General features: G+C 35.3%; 1 protein-coding gene across 1 annotated transcript; it reads left to right on the plus strand.

The window, feature by feature from the left end:
- Positions 1 to 6,814: 6,814 nt before the first annotated feature.
- On the plus strand, positions 6,815 to 16,250 carry LOC132551115 (sodium/glucose cotransporter 4-like). The gene is made up of 15 exons (XM_060215223.1): positions 6,815 to 6,895; positions 9,154 to 9,225; positions 9,965 to 10,069; positions 10,604 to 10,663; positions 10,786 to 10,890; positions 11,100 to 11,205; positions 11,596 to 11,676; positions 12,406 to 12,611; positions 13,315 to 13,450; positions 14,149 to 14,256; positions 14,431 to 14,581; positions 14,841 to 15,009; positions 15,174 to 15,386; positions 15,753 to 15,882; positions 16,042 to 16,250. Exons 1-15 carry the CDS (start codon positions 6,815 to 6,817, stop codon positions 16,248 to 16,250), a joined length of 1,932 nt encoding a protein of 643 aa, XP_060071206.1.
- The last annotated feature ends 5,372 nt before the right edge of the window (positions 16,251 to 21,622 follow it).

Consider the following 21,622-nt stretch of genomic DNA (forward strand, 5'->3'; position numbering starts at 1 on the left):
ACGCGTCCCCTAACAGTGATGTTTACGAGTACAAACGTAATACTAACCGGTGTGGTTTATTACACATGATGTCTTTCTGTTGTTTACGTCCTCGGCCATTATATTAATATGGCTGCATCCCTGTAGATATTCCAGTTTTGAGGAAGTGTATTTTAAGGATTCAATAGTACATACAACATACCTTCCGGAAAGATTATTGGGCACTTATGGCCTGTAGTGTACCCGGAAGTAAAATCAAAATGTGATGATAACATTACACATACGATGTCTATTGAGTCTATCAATAGTTATGGTAAACCGTGCTACGCCCAATACTTAAAGTTTCACGCATTACATAGAGAAAATGAGGTTAAGATCTAGGGACACAGCCAGAGTGATCAAACAATATGTCTAAAGTAAACACGATAATGCAATAAAATCCCAATGTCTTATCTGCAGTGTGGTGGGTGCAGCCGGTTAGGTATTCGGTGCAAGTAATGAATAATATCTACTGGACCGGGAATGTCAGCTATGCTTATACAATGTGTTATAAATTATACATCTACAACACATCAGACTGCACTTCAGTAACTACATTTACTCCTTGTCTATTCATAATTGAACCATATCAGCACATTGATAACTTAACATGTAATGGGCATTTCCTCGTGTTGGTTATGTCTATAGAATAGAAGTTCTTATAACACAGCCAGTAGACGATTTAAGTAGGACCAAGGTGACCGTACAGTCATCGAAACGTTACATTTAAATGTAAGGAGACCGTTTAATTATGGGAACTTCACATTTAATCTTTTACTGGTTGTGTTATAAGATCTACAACTCTACAACTCCACGTGTCTGAAAGTAGTTCATTTTTATACAGACCTATAACTAGCGTATATATAAAAGCTTTATTATCAGATGTGCTCTGGGCAAACTACATGCAGTAAAATGATATTAATAAATAGAAAAAATATTTATTTTATAACAATTGTGAAAAAAGTTTTCCAACTTACAATAATCACCCTTGTGGGCCCGGATAGAAGCGCGCAAGGGGTCCTACTGTAAAAGGAAACCGGTGTACCAAGGGAATACCCACGTGTTCGGCCAGGTGACCCAATATCTTTTCACATCAAATTCCGGGAATCGAATCCAGGGCGACTAGGTGAAAGCCAAGTGCGTTACCACTGGGCGACCTGACCACCCAAGATAAAATGTGTTACATATTTATGAATTACTACCTATATTCTGCCTATTTGAGTTATTTTATGATAATTATCATTTATGTATAGGACAAGCCAGGCATGTCACAGAAAATTGCAGGCTGAATCTATTCTCACAGCAGGGGTAACAAAATATATGATTTATGTTAAGTGATAATGATATTACGAAGAAGTTGAAATATATACAACCATCTGTTGTAATAGGTTGACAAAAATGTGTAATATATTTATGTATCATTTTATGACAGTACACAAGAAACGAACATCATCATATCTCGAAATATGTTACAAATATATATGAAATCCATAAGCTGTTAGTCGTGATCAAGTCGTAATACACATTATTGTAAACAACTCGAGTCTCTGAAGTTTTAAATAGGATGCACAGAACAATGGTACAGCTGGCACTTTCATAGTCGTGAATTACATAATGCTGTTACCCCCGCAGTGAGATAAACCATGTTTGTTTTTTGTTTCTAAAATATATCTCAAACATCGCAGAATAGAAAGACTGAGGAAGAGCTGTGGCTGTGTGGTGGATAGTCAGAAAGCTATCCTATTACTTCCCGTATAGTCCTCTATTTCAACCTGCTTACTCACTTTGCTTATACCATAGCATTTCATTGCTTAGCTATCTAATGATTATTTGGTTCACGTCCGATTCTAAAATGAACACTTAGAGAAAAAAATAAAATAAAAAATAATAAAAACGAATCAAAATAAAATCTAAAAACAAAACAAACGGACATCAAGCATTGAAGAAAGGTTATCATAAAACAGGGGTTTGTCTGATTAACTATTCTTAGTAACTGTTTGGTGAGAAATATTCATAAAAATGACTTACATATAGCTACGTTCTGTAGTAACAACCAGAATTATGATATGGTATTATTTTGTCGCATGAATGTGAGTTTTGCTATTTCAAGTGGCATGTTTCGCGGTACAAATAACTTGAGGTATATTTCTAGCTTTTCGCTATGGTTTAAATATGCATACAAAAAATATTAATTTGAAGTGAGCACATGTGCAGCTGTATATTTGATCACCTAGAAGGGGAATTGGCCACTAAAAACGCATTGACTGATATGGCTTGGAAGTTCCATTAATACTGAGCAGGTACTAATAATTTATTAGATGATCATTGATCTAATCTAACTGAGATATATTTACTTTAATCCATGCCGGGTTGATTTCCAAATATTGTTAACTTGTAACCAATAAATTATGTCAAAGATTTTTTTGTGTTTGTTTTGTTTTTGCTTTTCTGTAAGTGTTCATTTTATGATCGAACATGAACCAAATAATCATGCCAGAGTCTAGCTGGAGACATCTTTATATACATCCAATAGATCGAATGCACACGTCTGTTGGAGTAAAATTATGCCCGTGCTTTATAATCCCATATATCTACCGGAAGTAAATAAAGTAGTAAATCTATTAATCGACATTCACAAAGTTAACAAATAACACGGTACTAGGTACAGGTGAATCCTTTTATAAGTTTCTGACATCTGAATTCCTATAAATTTGTCACCGCCGTTGAAATTTAATGTTTATATTGCAATGGCGTAAGCTAGTGTGCTCCTGTATTTGAGTCATCATATTCTTATAAACTTAATTTCATAACTGACTTCTGTCCGTTTTGTCTTGCTTTTATGTTTATGATTTTGCATCTAATATCTGTATCATCATCGGATATAGACCGAGGTATTAGTGATGATAATTACAATCAATCTTCAGCAGGGTGTAGACTCTGAAAACGCGGAATATATGTCTTACAGTCATTGGTTTACGGCCAACCAATCAACCAGGAGCATAAAAACAAATACCTGCATGTAATTTATAGCAATGACTTCAAGCAGAAATGATATTCTAACGATTCAAATGATACAATTTTTATTTCGTATTTCAATTAAATACACGTCTCATTTCTACACCACTAAGGAGTAGAATATGTATACATTGTACATATGTTTGAATGTGTTTGCCTAATAGTAACACATTATCGACATTATTAACATTATCTGATCTTGCTTTTTTTTTCAAAGAGAAAATCTTTCCGTCTTCAGTCGAGCTGTATATTGCGACTAGTATTTACCTGGATTTCATGCTTCCCTTCTCGAGTTCCCAGTGGTTACAGTGATTCTTGTGAAAGTAACACTAAGTATTAATCCCGAGTCCCTACAAGGGAGCTTAGTAACACAGTCGGGTTTTTAGTGGGCTTTAGCACTTGAAACACTCATAAGAATTCGCTTTTTAGATATTTACACATACATTAGACACAACAGGAAATTAACTTAAGGACATATCACAACGTGGAATACGGAAAACACAGCAGTGACACTACGAGCACTGTGCACACATCAAACCAATACACGCAAAAATACAATTTAAATTGATTAGCAATGCACCACACTTGGATTAACAAGGTTTACTTGGAGGATGTCGTCGATGAAGAAGACGCTAACCCTTCCGGAACGCCAAGTCTCATTCTCCTTCTGTATTTTTTCAATAGTCTTTATATAAAATGGCCCTCACGCAAGGTACATTTTGTAAGAAGATGCGATGGACAAGGTGAATGGTCCTCCTCTTAAAAATGTTCAAAACTAGGTGTAAAATGGTAGCTTCTAAGATTCTAATTTATCAGTTTCACCAACAAATTGTATATAGAAAAAAGGTTTGTACTTACTTTGTATATATACAATGTACATATACAGAAGCATTTAAGCGTGGCGAATAATATGTTGCAAGAATTTCTAGTGATCACACTTATAGTTTTCTAGTACCTTCAGGTACAACCACCTCTAGTATAGAGTCTGTAGCGGAGTAATCCCAAACAACATGTTTCCTTCAGAACCTTCAGGTACAACCACCTCTAGTATGGAGTCTGTAGCGGAGTAATCCCAAACAACATGTTTCCTTCAGAACCTTCCGGTACAACCACCTCTAGTATGGAGTCTGTAGCGAAGTAATCCCAAACAACATGTTTCCTTCAGAACCTTCAGGTATAATTTCCTCTAGTATGGAGCCTGTAGCGGAGTAATCCCAAACAACATGTTTCCTTCACTACCTTCAGGTATAATTTCCGCTAGTATGGAGCCTGTAGTGGAGTTATCCCTAAATGACACAATCTTTATTCATGCAGTTTTTAACACGAGTAATAACGTATTAAACATCTATCGTACACAATTTTTGTTTTTCATGTTAAACAACCGAGGCCTATTCTTTAATACAGATAAACCGGTTCGTTTGGACTTTAATGTACTATTACATACATAAATCGAGACGGGCCTGCAATACAGGCATCCAAAGGCTCGGTCAACTCGTCAGAAAGTAAAATCTTATCAGAAGGTCTGCCAGTATTGCATATAAGAACAACGTTGGTCCAACTGAACAAACCGATAAACCGATGAAAAAATGCACCTGACCAAACGGCCCGTGCACCGTGCCTAAAATTCGAGAATAACCAACAGTTTTGTTGGTACAAAAAGGAAAGACTAGAGAAGGAGGTCCGGACACCTTGGATCAGGCTGTGACAAACATATTGTTGAATATTAGTCAGTGTTAGAAGAATGAAATCTGTGTTGAAATGTTAAAGGTCATCAGCAACGATATGTCTCTGGCCTCTATGTTTTTTTCATAAACATCACCAGGGTAGTACATGGAATCGATGTTTACCTCGCGGCGCGGTAATAACCGAATGTATCCGGTTACGAGTGGGCTTATACCTGTCCATGCTTCGGTCTTTACCGGTCGCGGTTGGAATCCCTAAATTCAAAATCTGTGACGTTTTATCTACTGCAAATCTTTATTAATTAATACTTGTTATGACTTAAGCAGCGATGGTGCACTGTGTTGTCTAAGGGTATTATGAATCAAGAGAACACTCCTAAATACAAAACTATACGGAAAGCTCCCGAAACAAAACAGAATGGTGATAAATAACTAGTTAACGAATTAAGAGGTATACTGTTCTAGATCTGCATGAATCTGAGCAGTATGTTAATTGGAAGATAAATATTATTTTCGACACATGCTGACATCCCTTTTTATGTCAAACCTGGGTGTACGACTGGATACAGATGTATGTCCAGCGTCACATTTCCTGGTGTTAGACATAGGTATCATATATCTGTATACTTCCATACATGAGAAGACTTAGGGAGTAAATGATGACGTAACATAAATGTAAACCATAATCTTACCTTTTTATGTATGTAAATAACATATTATGTATTCTGTGTTAACCCAATCAAAACTGTTTTTCATATGCTTATCGAACCAAACCATTACGCTGGTATGTATAAGTAAGACAAGACAATCGCGTTATTCTGATGCATAGCCGATTGTGGACATTTTACCCTACAAGCGTTCACGGATAGAGCGGGTATTCAATATGTTCATGGATAGAGCGGGTGTTCACGGATAGAGTGTATGTTATATATGTTCACGGATAGAGCGGGTGTTCAATATGTTCACGGATAGAACGGGTGTTCAATATGTTCACAGATAGAGCGGGTGTTCAATATGTTCACGGATAGAGCGGGTGTTCAATATGTTCACGGATAGAGCGAGTGTTCAATATGTTCATGTATAGAGAGTGTGTTCAATATGTTCACGGATAGAGCGGGTGTTCAATATGTTCACGGATAGAACGGGTGTTCAATATGTTCACGGATAGAGCGGGTGTTCAATATGTTCACGGATAGAGCGAGTGTTCAATATGTTCATGTATAGAGAGTGTGTTCAATATGTTCACGGATAGAGCGAGTGTTCAATATGTTCTCAGATAGAGCGGGTGTTCAATATGTTCACGGATAGGGTAGGTGTTCAATATGTTCACGGATAGAGCGAGTGTTCAATATGTTCACCGATAGGGTAGGTGTTCAATATGTTCACGTATAGAGCAGGTGTTCAATATGTTCACGGATAGAGCAGGTCTTCAATTTGTTAACGGATAGAGTAGGTCTTCAATATGTTCATGTATAGAGAGTGTGTTCAATATGTTCACGGATTGAGTGGGTGTTCAATATGTTCACAGATAGAGCGGGCATTCAATATTGTTACGGATAGAGAGTGCATTCAGTATGTTCACAGATAGAGAGAGTGTTCAATATGTGAACGGAAAGAGTGGGCGTTCAATATCTTCATATATAGAGTGGGTGTTCAGTATGTTCACGGATAGAGCGAGTGTTCAATATGTTCACGGATAGAGTGGGTGTTCAATATGTTCATGGATAGAGCGGTTGTTCAATATGTTAACGGAAAGAGCAGGTGTTCAATATGTTGACAGATAAAGTGGGTATTCAATATGTTCACGGATTGATCAAATGTTCGATATAATTATATATATATAGATGTCGTTATTTACTTTTTGGGGCACTGGGCAAATAGTTGTTAGCCTGCGGAAGGCAGCATTCAGATAACACCAAGACTTAAACAATTTTCACCTCCAACTAAAGATTTACAATGAATAAATATTTGAAGTATTCTTAATGATTAACCTGTATGCCAGGACAGCGTCCTGAATGACATTACAACATTAATCTGGTACGCAGTTGTACGTGATATCAAGGGAGAAAATTGAGACAAACGACTCTAGCGCTAACAACATGGAGAAGGGCCTCAATCACTGGGTCGACATTCTTATCGTAGTTGTCTACTTTTTCATCGTTATTGGCGTCGGATTATGGGTAAGTATGTTGTTGAATGTTACCTACTTCCTGGCACTTTACATAACAAATGGTTGATGCTTTTGTCTTCAACAATACCTCTCTTTAGTATTACCCATATGTTTTATTGGTATGTGTGTCACCTGTGATATATATATGTAATATACGAAATAATTCTGTAATTTCTTTTCGGAATCATCTATAAAACGTACAATACAAGGTTTTGAAAGATGCAGGCTGAAAAAGATTACGCGATAGTCTGATCATTTCAACTCATTTGCTTTGTAGTTTTCCGTTTCATTTATCGTTTAACATTACTTTGTCTTGTCCGATCTGGTCTTGTTGTCCTTGTACTCAAGCGTTACCGTAAATCTTTTTGATTGTATTTTGTAATGAAAGATAAATGTAGGGTTTCCATTTTCTCTCATTCGTGCGGTCTTGAAATTCATCATGCACGATTCTCCAAAAGCTTACTTTTTTTGCCTTCAAATCAAACCTTTCATTTTCGCTCAGCGTTAAATTCGCCCTGAAATAAATATATACATTTGATATAACCTCACATGACATAAATGTAATCACTTTCAATGCATAACAATGCATAAATATAAAATGTATTGTATGAAATTGTAAAATTGCATGAATGAATTTTCGCCTGAAGTACACTTATGCGCATGCACACTCAACTGACCAAACGTAAACAAACGTTAACTGAGATAAGGCATACATGAAATAAACTCTGCCATGACAACTTTTTTCTGCTTATGTTTATCTGTCAGGTGGAGTAACATTCGTATCCATCTTTGTCCCGTTCCACTGTCCAACTGTCTAGTAAATGGCCGTATACTCAGTGAACTTGCATACCTAGGGTTTGTAATGTATTCACGGGAACGGCATGTAAATATACACTATATACTCTATACATACCTGGATTATTACCATACAGCACCCTCTACCGGGACATAAATGTAACACATAGTGGTTACTCAACGACAGGTGTTTACCATGGTTGTTTTACTCGAGTTAGTTAATTTTCAAATGAATGAACTAATTCATATAATAGCACAAAAGCAAATTAAATACAAGACAGGTGTAGGTGAACGTGTGTGATGGGTAAAAATGCATTCAACTAATGATTTATATTTGTTTTACGAAATTGATAATTTAAAGTAAATGGTATGATAATTAATTTTTCGATTTTTTTAAGCAAAATGCAAATTTCTGGTTCTGATTTTCTTTTCATTTCTCCCTGAACCAATAAACATCTAGCTCCGCCGACTTGATAATGACCGGAGGAGTTGATAACAACACGCCACCTTGCGGCGGGTCTGTTGGAACTTCTTTTTTATGAATGGAATTTCTCTTGACTTTAATCTGCATAGTGATTGGATCGCTGTCATTCAATGTTGTAAACAAAAAAACGGACTACAACATCATAAAATATTCAAATAGTTTACAATGTACACTAACAATAAAAAAACGAATAGATAAAGGATTTATCAGGGAAAACATAACGGGTTTATCAGGAGAAAAGATGCTATTTCACAATTTTACACATTTCCGTTTGGAATATGACCGACCCGACTAATGAATGAATTTCGAATGAGTGAAAATGGTGCGCATTAATCATAAGTTTAGTTTCATGTTATTTTGAAAAAAAAGTTTTTGCAAACTTATTATGAACAAGCTATCAACGATTTTATCTCCCCAGTGGAGGTAAGTGTTGTAACAGAAATAACATATTTTTGAATTTGGAATTATAAAGTATCTTTTTTCATTCAGCATTGCGTGTAAACCAACTTTAAAAAACATGTTTGAGACTGATTTGCAAATAGCATGAATTTTGCTATCAAAATCTGATACCGCTTATGCTATTTCATGTTTTAACCGAATTCACGAACTTTCACATTGAGTCACATTATCTACACGTTATGCATCAACAAATCGCCAATTTCCACTTCCTCATAGTGAGCGATTTGAAAAGCATATATTTCAATGCTTCAGTTTACCTTCCAATTATCCGTAAGCAAATAACAATAGTGTACCAGTTTCATGCCAAAATATTCATTACGTTTAAAATAGTCAAACCCATTTAATTCATCTACACGTTTGTTCTTTAAACTATGGCCTACGAATTACCAGCTTTGTCCATTTAAGCTCACCTCCTATTCACAACGTCTATACTGTTCCGAGTCCCGCGTCAAAACAACCACCGTTTTAATCTTGAGAAATAGTTCTATACAATTATCAAGTCACAAATATTGGTTTATGTTTTACATTAGTCACTCCGTAGACCAAAGAGAGGGGATGTGAAAAGTTATTTCCTGGCGGGCCGTTCCATGCCATGGTTTGCTGTAAGTATAAGGCAAGGAGGTTCATATCCATAGTTTACTATAAGTAAAAGGGAGGGTATCCTTGCCATTGTTGACTTGAGTTTGATCCTAATTTACTGCTATAGTATCATATGATGATAAGAAATATTATTTGATCAATAAAGACGATCATATCAAATGATCGATACGAGATGAATTTGGTTATAAAGGGGAGGATAATAAAACCGCCAGATGTAACATTTATAGATAAAGGTATGATTGCCTGGATCTTCATAGCAAAAGGATTTTACATCAGCAACAACAAGAAAACACTGTTAACAAAATCTTAATCCGAACCCCTACATCAATGGATCGTGGGCAATTCTTGAAAATATGTAAGGTATACACGTCTCTTAATGGTGTGACGTGCATGGGTTCTGTCTGGAAGGAAACAGATGCATTTAGAGAAATTCTGCCTGGTAAGACAGGTGTCACAGTATTACACTTTGATTGGTAAATCAAGTCCGACGTAACCGGAGATGGACATACAATCCTACTTTCTTATATTCAACTCCCAGTATTCTTTACATGACGTCAGCCGAATCAGATATGGACTTTATACATAAAAACAGTACAAAAGTTTTTTTTTTCCCGTGCTTTCCTAAATTGTCTTTTCGTTGCTGTTAAATATAATTTATGAAAAATCTGCAAAGATTCAGAAGTATTGGTTTTGTGACGATTTCACCGATATTTTCTGGCATTGTTATGTCTTTTTTATGAGGTTGGCGCGTCGTTGTTCTCCAGCAACATTGGCAGTGAACATTTTGTTGGTTTGGCAGGAGCCGGGGCGTCCTCGGGTATAGCCATGGTCTTGTATGAGTGGTTTGTAAGTATGTGACGCTATGTGACGACTATACAGGCAGACTACTTGTCGCTTGTCGAAACAAGATGATATAACAGATAAGCCACTTATTTTCATACATATTTGAAGGTAACACTAGTTTCTTTTAAACATACATCAGCCCTTAATCTGATCAATTTTCTTTGTGATGTTTTAATGTATAGTTTGATTATAAGCACGGTGTCTGTTAAGTAGCAACAGTGATTTGAATGAAATGTTCTATCTGATGGTATAAAATTGATTGTAGCGACTGATTTTGATATGCCTGGATAATATATATATATATATATATATTTGTGAGTGCGGGTGGGTTGGATGTTTCGCTGACTATAATATACTCTAACCATATTCCTTGTTAATTTTATAGGTAATATACTATAATAAATTCTAATCGTAATCCTAGTATCGACTGACTTTACATAGTCTAATCATGTTTCTAATCGATACCAATATAATTCGGATGTGATTAATCAAAAGTTCTCAGAAATTTTTTTTCCCTGACGTTTTTGTTAATTTCAGGTTATATTCCTGATTCTTCTATGTGGCTGGCTGTTCCTTCCTGTCTACATATCGGCTGGGGTAGGTTGATAATTTCAAAGGCATTCTTTAGGTTGTCAAATATGAAATCTGGCTGTTTCATTAAGTTAAAGCATATAGTCTTCAGGTCTCTTACAATAAAACATTTTTCTGCTTGTCTGTAGGTATATACACTTCCGGAGTACATCGAAAAACGACATGGAGGGCGAAAGTTGAGAACATACTTATGTTGTATTGGCCTTATCTTGTACATTGTCACCAAACTTGCCGTGAGTTCTAAATGATGCGTTTTCAGTTAGTTATTTCCTTATGCTGTTTTCTTCAAACAATTCATCCCCAGTGCTAATTCTTGGGCTAGAATCTGTATTAAACCGCCAGAGAAGGTGTAAATGATATCAACGCTAAACCATACCTCCTTTACGAATTTAGAAGCCAAAGGTGTGACAAAGAGTTGTTTTCCCCTCTTTTTTTTCTGTAGGTAAGCATATTTGCTGGTTCCATGTTTATCCAGATGACCCTCGGTTGGGATATGTATTTGTCAATTATTGTATTGCTTGTTATAACGTCGATATACACCATCCTCGGTAAGTAGAATATTTACCTGTTGTAAGAGAGAAGGATGTGTACTATTTAATAGTATACACATATATTGTACACTGCATATGTATCCATCAATTTAACCGATAAGGGTCTTAGTCACTGAGATGTATTTCTTTGGTATACGCATCATATGTACTTGCATTTATAAATTCTTTTCCTTTTGTCACGTAAACGCAGAAAATATAGTTGGAAATATGTCGGTTATGAGAGAAAGCAATTAGAGAAATATGTCATTTCCGATGACACATTGTCCTTGTTCTTTGTAGACGATAAAATACCACATCGTATTGTTTTAGCTTTGCTCCATAGAGTCTTGTTAGTTGCTTTTTCTGACAATGCATGTTCAAATGAGTATGTATAATTTATGTTGAAAGGTGGATTGACGGCAGTGATGTACACAGATACATTTCAAACAGTTGTCATGATTCTCGGGTCTCTCTCCATCACAGTTATCGGTAAGACAACAGAGCTTGTTTGTCAAGTTGTTAATTTTAGTTGCGGCAACATACAGAAACATGTTTGTATGTTATCCGAGATATCAGATAAAGTTTGTTCCAGTTATCAGACCAGTATCACCTCATATCAGGACTCTGAAGATGTTAATTTCGATAAATCATTATCACTCTTTAATATTCCTGTCCCGAAATAATGAAATGTGAGTGAAATGAAAATATATATGCATAGCCACACTTACAGTATTGAGTGATAAAGTCTAGAGATGTAACGGGAAAATGTAGGCGTCAATTATACAGATTAAGTAAGATCAAGAAAATTGTCCCATTCTCAAAAAGAATATAACCTTGAAAGCGACAAGAAAGGTATCAAACATTTCAAGAACCCACGAAAAATCTTTAGTTGTAATATCGTAGAGAGATGTGTTGGTGATATTAACATTTTTTTCATTGACTTATAGTCTGATCATCTAGTGTTGCAGGTTTTTCCATGAACAGATCGCGATCACAGTAATCGTGATAATTAAAACGGGTTTTGAATTCATATTTCACGGAAATGAAGTTAGGGTACTTTTATGTATTATGAAGAGGTTTACTCACAAAAAGAAAATAGAAATAGATATTGTCACACATCTCTCCACATGAAGGAAATCAAAATGCAAATATGATTTAACTGAATTCTGATATATAATTCCTGTGTACAACATGCTGACTTTCAGTCCATTGTGACAGGATTTCAGAATGTTGGCGGCATGGAAACTTTAAAAACGAAATATATGGCAGCCATACCAAAGATCCGAAACAATGTCACGACATGTGGTATACCGAAGAAGGATTCATTTCAAGTATTCCTTGACCCTGTCGATGGAGATTATCCATGGCCTGGCCTTGTCCTACAGAGCTCACTCGGTTGTCTTTGGTATTGGTGCTGTGACCAGGTAGGGACAAATAACATACAGCAGAGGAATCTGATGCCTCTAGTTCTGTTCAAATGTGTGCAGAGTTTAACTATAAATATTTGCTGGAGGAAAATCACAATTTAGTACTTCATCGGTTTTGATGATCTAGTTGTTCAAAATTGTTTTATCCTCGTAAATGTTCTATTAATGTAAGAATGTAGCATTTTAAACAGATTTCAAACACATTTGAATTGTCTTGGACACATACTGAAAGTTATGTTTATACAGTTCACATTTTACATCGGAAATTGATCTGTATTTGATAACTTGTTTTTTATTGAGCAAAAGATGTTCTAGTGGTTACATTAAAAACCTCACCATAAATTTATTACAAACAAATCGTCTTGCAATCTCGTGTTCCAAGGAGTTCTTTCCCACTCCTCTTTTAAAAGTCGTTGATATATACAATTATGATTTTTCAAATAATGGAGGTTTTGGGATAGTGAATAAAGCGTTTTACGAAATTCAACTGAACAATTATCAGATAAAGTGAACGGATATGCTTTGTTCTATTAGGCAATCTGTGAATCATTCAAATTAACATCATTTATCATTTCATATATATTGAGTAAATGAGTAATTGGGATAATATTCGACAACTAGAAATATACTTTATGTAATATTAGGTTCGTTGCATATAACTTCCCTGATGAACAACCAAACGTATTTATTTATTTTGAAGGTGATTGTTCAGCGGTCTTTGGGAGCTAAGAACCTGTCCCACGCCAAAGGTGGTTCGATTGTGGCCGGCTACCTCAAGACTCTTCCCCTTTTTTTCATTGTCTTTCCTGGCATGATCAGCAGGGCGTTGTTTCCTGGTAAACATCTATGACCTTGTTAATCTGCAATCACTAGATGTCTATATGATTGTTTTTAAAAAGGATGTAATTTACATGCGATATATATATACATGTACTGGCCCTATCGTATTGCTTAAGCATGTCCCCACTAGCTCAGATATACTCCATAAGTGTTGTAGAGTGTGCAATCTGAGCATCGCATTTATTACAGGTTTGTTTTCATATATATGATTGCGTGTTTCTTTCATGTAATTACATACTAAACCGTTTCCTATTCCTGACAGCAATAACATAATGCTTAAGAATTACTCTTCAGTTTTCTATTATTTTACTTGAACAATGTTACATATCCTATTTTATTGCCTCTATTACCATTAATACTTTGCTAATATGTCTTGATATCTAAAAATAAATGTGCAAATGGGCAGGTCTACTGCAAGCCTTTTTTAAGCTATCCAGATTGTATTATATCAATGGATCAATTAAGTCTGTCAATTCCTTTTAAACATCATATCTTAAGGTTAGGGAGGAAAAAATTCAAGAAATTATCACGACACATTCATTTTGTAAATAAATTCAAACCATTCAGAAGGAGTACTGTTGTAACACGTGAATAGACATTTTCATCACAGTATACAAAATCAACACGTGTTTTAATTTGTAGCCCCTATATATGCATTTATCATGGTATTGGCATTAGCAATATTGTTTTGTAGATGAAGTCGGGTGTGTAGATCCGGACGAATGCTCCCGAATATGCGACAATCCAGTCGGCTGTTCTAATATTGCATACCCGACACTGGTGCTAAAGCTACTTCCGGTTGGTAGGTACTAGAAAAGAAAGATTTCTGCTATCTTCCCTAGTATTTTCATATTACGTTTTGTCATATATTCCTGTTCCGAAATCGATATCATATAATATATTGTTTTTACCATCATAACTGATAATCTTCTCGATATTCTTTTTATCATTATATGGCTATTGTATACACGTGTAGGTCTTCGAGGCTTGTTGATGGCAGTGATGGTGTCGGCCATTATGAGTTCTCTAACATCAATCTTCAACAGCTCCAGCACTGTGTTTACTATGGATATATGGCGCAGGATCAGAACTCAGGCATCTCAGAGAGAATTGTTACTTGTTGGCAGGTAGGTGTCAAACAATTACTTTTATCAACGTCATACCCACACAAAATCCCTAAGACGTTGCATTGACATGAGAATATCACTTTGAACTTGTGTTCCTGAAGGTTTTTTATACAAAGTTTGTGTTAAGGTCAGTCTGGCATTTACGGAGTACATTAAAAACACTTTCAACATGGAAACAATTACTTTTGAACGTTTGAAAAGGTCTGTGTGAGTATAAATACTCCTGTGAATACTTCCTTCTCATTTTCCCGTTCTTTAGACTGTTTGTGGTGTTAATGTGCGTCATCAGTATTCTATGGATTCCTCTCGTCAAGTCCTCTCAGGGCGGGAAACTATTCCAGTACATGACAGCAATGGAAGCATACCTCGGATCTCCTACGGGGATTCTGTTCCTGTTGTCGATGTTCTGGAAGGGAACAACAGAAAATGTAAGAAGTGCAGAATGTAGAAACAGATTTGATATGAAAACAGATAACCATGGAAAAGCACATTACAATATTAAAATCAATTACTTGATACAATGTCCTTGCGCTAAGACAAAAGTAGATCTGTGTCATATGCGATTTAGTACGGTGTCTGTGATTGGTTGCAGGGGGCATTCTGGGGTTTGGTATTTGGTCACGTATGTGGAATCATCCGGTTGGTGTTGGAGTTTGTTTACCCCCAGCCTAACTGTGGAGAAGAAGATACGCGTCCTGCCTTTCTTACCATCAATTACCTATACTTCGGTGTAATCATACTCGTCATCACAGCGGTTGCCACCATACTTATTAGTTTAGTGACCAAGAGACGACCAGAGGATGAGGTCAGTGTTGTATAACTAGATTCCTTCAAACAGACCAAAATATATTTTTAGTGATTGTGAAAAAGAAACACAAATAAATAGGAGCTATTAGAGAGAGAAAACATTATAATGACCAAATAATTCATTCAAACTTCACAAAATAGCTGTTTCGTCCTTTTGAGAATCGTCAGTGATACTAAGGTACAAATCTGTGACATCTTAGAGGCGACGAATGAAAATCTCAAAAGTAAAATTAAAGGCTTGTAAAAGTAGCAGCTGAGTATCGAGTAATAGACGAAGTAAAGACATACACACTCCCTTTCCTTTGAGACGAGTTTTGTTTGAATTACTTTTTAAATGTTTTTTTTTACTATACGAAATATGCAGTTACTTGGAGTCACCTGGTGGACAAAATACAAGCCAGACACTGAAGTAAAAGATTCTGGTATTGAACTTACCGAATCGCTTTCTAACCAGGAAAACCACGATGAATGTCGGTCAACACACCAGCTTGAAGGTAAAATGTATTCATTGAGATATCATGGTTTGAAGTAATTTAATCAGCACCTTCTGTCAACTTTCCGTTGGGTTTTTAAACACTCTGTTTCGTCATATTTTCTTTTTCTTTGAACAATATATTGTATGCCGGCACCGTCTTTTTATTTTTTCGCAGCAGTAGACAATAAAGCCGACCACGAGTTTACACCCTGGTATAGACGTGCGCTTGATATAGCGTGTGGAAGCTCGGAAGACCAAGTGACAGAAATCGACATCGATCACAGAAAACAATTTCTCCATCAGACGAAGTGTGCCAAACAAATTCTGAACATCAATGCCGCCATACTTGTCATGGTTGTCTGTTTTTTGTCAGGATATTTTAACTAAATCGGAAGGTTGGTTTCAGTAACTTAAACACGGTATACTCCGTGGTTTACAAATGATTACCTCCACAGATATGTTGAGGTTATACTATGGCAGATATATAGAATCACACAACCGGCCCACAATGAATAATTGTAACAGATTAAGGTGTGCTTTGTAGACATTGATACGCAGAGAAAATCCTATTTACACACGTCTACTTTACATTTTGCATTAAAGTTACCTCTATTAAGCACAGTCTGTAGCTCATCCAGTGAATAATGAACCAAGCATTCTAATTTGGGTGTCAATAGCAAGTCCCATGACTGCCGGAACGTGACAACCGATATATAATACGCTGGTTGATAAGGTAATAGTCAACATTGGTAAGCAGTTTCATATGTTTTTTCCAGCACATTGCATATGCATTATATCGAAATCGAAATATACTTAGTTTAATTTCCATCCTTTGGTTGAGGACCTGGTTGCTCTAGTTTTGTTCACAATTCATATGAAAGGAAATGTTTTTTAAACATCTACTTCAGTGTGTTACATTTTGAAATACATGAATTCAAAATTTCGTTTGAGTTTGTAGAAATATTATCCTGGGTGTTGAAATTTAACCTTGTGTTCTTGATAATTAAACAAACTGATCTTAAAAATTCCTCGGAACAGTTGCCTTTTTATTCATTTATTTTTGTATTTATTTGTCTAGCATTTTGTTTAAAAAAAACACTACTTGATAAAGAATGACCACAACACTAATGAAACGAACATGGAATTTTGGCGAAGGCCAACATCTACAGTAACCTCGTTTTGTATTTTGGCCAAAGCCTTAATGTTACCATATTACCATGTTACCATATTGACAGTGTTAATAATGATTTATATACAGATCTGCAATACCATATTTAAGCAAAGAAAGAGACGTGTACGTGTGTGTGTGTGTGTGTGTGTGTGTGTGTGTGTATATGTGTGTGTGTGTGTGTGTGTGTGTGTGTGTGTGTGTGTGTGTGTTAGCATGGTAACCCAGCTCAGAGACTGCAGCTTGTTATTTGTTGTACATATCTTATAAACAAAAAATAACAGAGAAAAGAAATGTTATCAAATGGAACATTTCAAATACACCCCTAATATCAATCGATGTTGTTATTTGATATATAGATCTGAATGACATTAACTTCAGTCTATATGTACAACAAAAAGATGGGGTACAAATTATCGGCACCGATGAGGGGCGCAAGATACATATGCATGGAGGGATACATGATATGTAGAATAATGCACCTCATCACCCCATCCAAAGGCTTAAGTTTGATTTTAACGTAAACATTAAAAATGGGAAAACAACAAACGACGCGATATATCGTTTTAAGAACAATATTTATTCAAAGAAACTATTATTTCACTTATAATTATAATCATGACCCGTGCAAGTGCCCTCCATAAACTTTTATATAATGCGCCTCTAACACCATTTCGTCTTTACGTCATACATAAATACATGTAGTCTCATTTTGCTTTACTTTTACGCATTAAAAACAAATCTGATATGTAAAATAACACAAGTAGTTCACATAGAAAATGTTGATTCATTTGTATTTTTTACAAACCAAAGCACACTTCACACATGAACGGTGGTCTATAGACGCTTTATAAGCTTGTCTGACAGTCTTTTAAAATAAACATAAACTATATAACATTAACTAATACAAATCGGGTATATCAATGATGAATGAGTCAAGGATTCGGTCGGTTTTTACTTTTATTAATTATTCACATTCTATATACCGACGAGCCTCAGAAACTTCTTGGATAAGATGCAATGTATTACATTGGATGCACTCTATGTATTCAATGCATTGAAAGTGTTTATTCAGATTTCTGTAAAAATATTTTTTTAAAATGCACTGATAGCAAATACAGGCGTCCATCAACATCCTTTAAGAACGGGTTTGCTCTTGATAGCGCGTTGTTTTCCATGACAACCTGGAAAAGTCGACTTTAATTGATTTATTATGTTATCCAAAACAAAAACGTGTAAATCGACTATACATACACATCTGGGAACGTTCTGAATTAAACACATCTATGCAGTAGATTCTGAAGAAAAATCATTAATTCACCTTCTAAAGAACTCATCGATACACAGCATTCCCTATGTACTATTACATATATACTTCAATTCAATGTGTCAACACCATTTTACTACACATAGTATATTGCGTTTACAAAGAAAATAAAAGTATTTAAAATGCACTCTCTAAAGTTAAATTACAGGTAATGTAATGCTAAATATTATTTTTTTTTTATAAATAAAAATATTTTTCAATACAGAACTTAGGAAAAATCTTCATAAAAATTGTCTAAATCATCTGATGGAAGACCAGCAACGTACAGTTGTACAGTTGAGACGTTTATACTATAAATTCCGTGACAGGTAGTGCGATACAAAAATCAATTGTAGCTCAAGTGAAAGGAAAGATATCTCGTTACACCGCCAGGGTCAAGCTAGGAATCGACATGAGAGGACGCAATAATGTAAGTAGAAAAGTAAAAAAAAAAGGTTGTAGAACCGATGTCCTGATTGAAGTGTAGTCTCTGATATTGATTCCTTTGGAGCTTACTTTCATCATTTGTCTATCGCCATTAACGGCTATGCGTTTTTTAATTGGTTTTGATGAATGAATATATCGTTTCAAATATTCGTAACTATATATGTTTATCAAAATAAAATATATCCTTAGTGAGTAAAATAACTTTTTTTTAATTATTACTTATTTATTATGGTCACGCCATGCTATGAGACACGTATCCAGTAAACAACCGATGAAATTAATGTCAATCTTTGATGTCAAAATATATCCGTGCATTGAAACACGGCCAAGTCGGATAAGTCGAATATTTTATTTGGTCCCGTTGACTTCGACTTATCCATGTTGACTTCGACTTATCCATGTTATACTGATACATTTTCCGCTTTCTTAGCGTAACACACTCCATTACTCGATAGATGTGAAGTAGAGATGATATCCACTGGTCAAATACCACATAAACAACCATGTCATTGATACATGGGGTTGACCAGTTCCCTAGCTTTCAACTGTGTTTATCACGCAACCATTCATGAAAATAGGGAAAACAGCAAATGACTGATGTCTCACTCTCTCTTACCTGTTAAACGCTGCTATAAAAAAGAGATTGTAACAAAAACATGTACAAGAGTGGTTGTTGTCCTTGAGTAATTTAGGCAAAATATAATGAATTTGAAGAAAACTGACGAAACCAATTTAGCATTTAATAACTTGCCATTAATTAGCATTATGGATTAAGTTAAAGCCAGAATTGCCCGCAAATGAGTACAAAAACTAGACTCCTAAGACTCTTTATGGAAAATAACATATGGAATTAATGTATTATATCTTATTACAAAACAAAACAAAAACAAATTATTATAGTAGTGTTTACGTTTGAATAAAACTCAAATGGTTAAAGAGGTTAATACAGACATATTTGTGAGTTGTTTGGCCTACCTCTTTTCTCTCAATCCATGCAGAACACAAAGGTGGTGTACGCATGTTTAAAATACATATAGTTACCTTTACGTATCGTAGTGAATGCCTTCATGCTTCGTTCACCCACCCACTGACGCTCTATGCGGGTCCCTTATCTATATGTTGATGTACTGTATGGCTGGATTGAGGTGACTTGATTATCAGTGCAGGGTAAGTAAATGTATGGTGATTTTTTTCAAACTTTTTACAAATAATTATCATTCCTACCTATATTTGGACTAATTAAGTTATGTAGTACGTGTTTTAAATCATCTGAGCAGAGAAACAGAGAACAAGAGAGGGAGCGATATACAAATATAAAACATGAGAGCTTTATACAAAAATAACTTGGCAAAAAGGTGATGTTGTTACACTAATGTTTACAGCATGTTGGGATGTAATCGTGGCCACAGGCAGCGATATTACAATACATCTAGAGGATACAATGTCAAGTTTGAAGATTTGATTAAGACTTCAGAGAATGCATAAGGTGTCCATCATGTGTGATCTACGTTGTATTTGCTTCCGTTCTCTGTATCTCGAAAACTTGCGAATGTTAGTCGAACTAATTCATACTCTTGTCCTGGAGACCTTTGGAAACAAGCATGGAGTCTTCATAGAATTATTGGTGATGTAACATAAACCAGACTTGTAAGCCTGTCTGATCGGATAGCCACAATTTTTCAGCAACCCGGCAAATTATATAATTTGACTTATCTAATAGGGGATTGGCCGTATTAATATCAGTAATATTTTTGCACCAAAATCTTGTTCAAGCAAACATTCCACTGCATCCAATGCAGCCAAACATGAATGTAAATGTATAAGTACTTCTGTGACACGTTCTTGTTCTACCTCTCCTTATAAGTATGTTCGTTATGGGAATATATATGTATTAACCGGCGACTAATGCAGTATCCAAATAGTGAAAGCGACTTCATGGTAAAAAGATTTCTATTATTAAAGTGTGTTTCATTATTGCATATATATTAAGTGAATCACGATTTGAACAATGCCATCCAGTCGGTTTTCGTTGACATATGTATTTGAAGATGTTATTTAGTAATAATAAAATGAATTCTCGCTTTTGATCGACAGTCTGTATATGTACTTTTTTCGTCTAATCGTTCGAAACGAATTCGGATGTCGCATCATATGTGTGTGTACGTATAAACTGTCTCGTTTTCAAATCTGTGATTTGATATTATTAGATCTAGTTTTACCGAATAAAATCATTGGTCAAACTGGACATTTGAAATCAAATGTGAATATTGGGATAGCATAGAGCCGTAATTATAAGCATATAAAACACATAAATCAATAAATAGAATTAGGGTTTTACCATGATGTCACTTTTAAATACTAGAGCTTTTCATGAAGGGCCCAAAATGTTGTGCATTCCTTCCATTTTTTAATGTAAATTCCAAAATTCGAATGGATGCCGCGCCAAACTATGCCAGAGTGTGGATGAACCGATAACATCACGAGTTTGATTCAAATTTCATATCAATTCATTCGGTCAATCATTCTTAAAATAATACGCAACTTGAAATAAAAAAAATCAACGAAGTCGGTATGACATTTTGCTTGAAGACAAGGCAGCTAATAATTTCCTGTATAAACAAAACCAACACTTGCTCCTTAACAAAGGAAAAACTCTTCATACCGACTTATCACGCTTCAATATTACAATAATTAATATTGCAATTAGAAATAAGGTTATGGCCTTCCTTGTTTATATTGGATTTCTAAACTTAACAAGAATCCATATAAACAATGCTTTTGCTGGATCGTCTAGTTGCTCAGCTTAACCTTCATCGAACCTTCATCAGTATCATTCTT

The sequence above is a fragment of the Ylistrum balloti genome, unplaced genomic scaffold (assembly GCF_031769215.1).
Source record: "Ylistrum balloti isolate Yb309-2 unplaced genomic scaffold, AGI_CSIRO_Ybal_v1 Utg370176, whole genome shotgun sequence".
Taxonomy (NCBI): domain Eukaryota; kingdom Metazoa; phylum Mollusca; class Bivalvia; order Pectinida; family Pectinidae; genus Ylistrum; species Ylistrum balloti.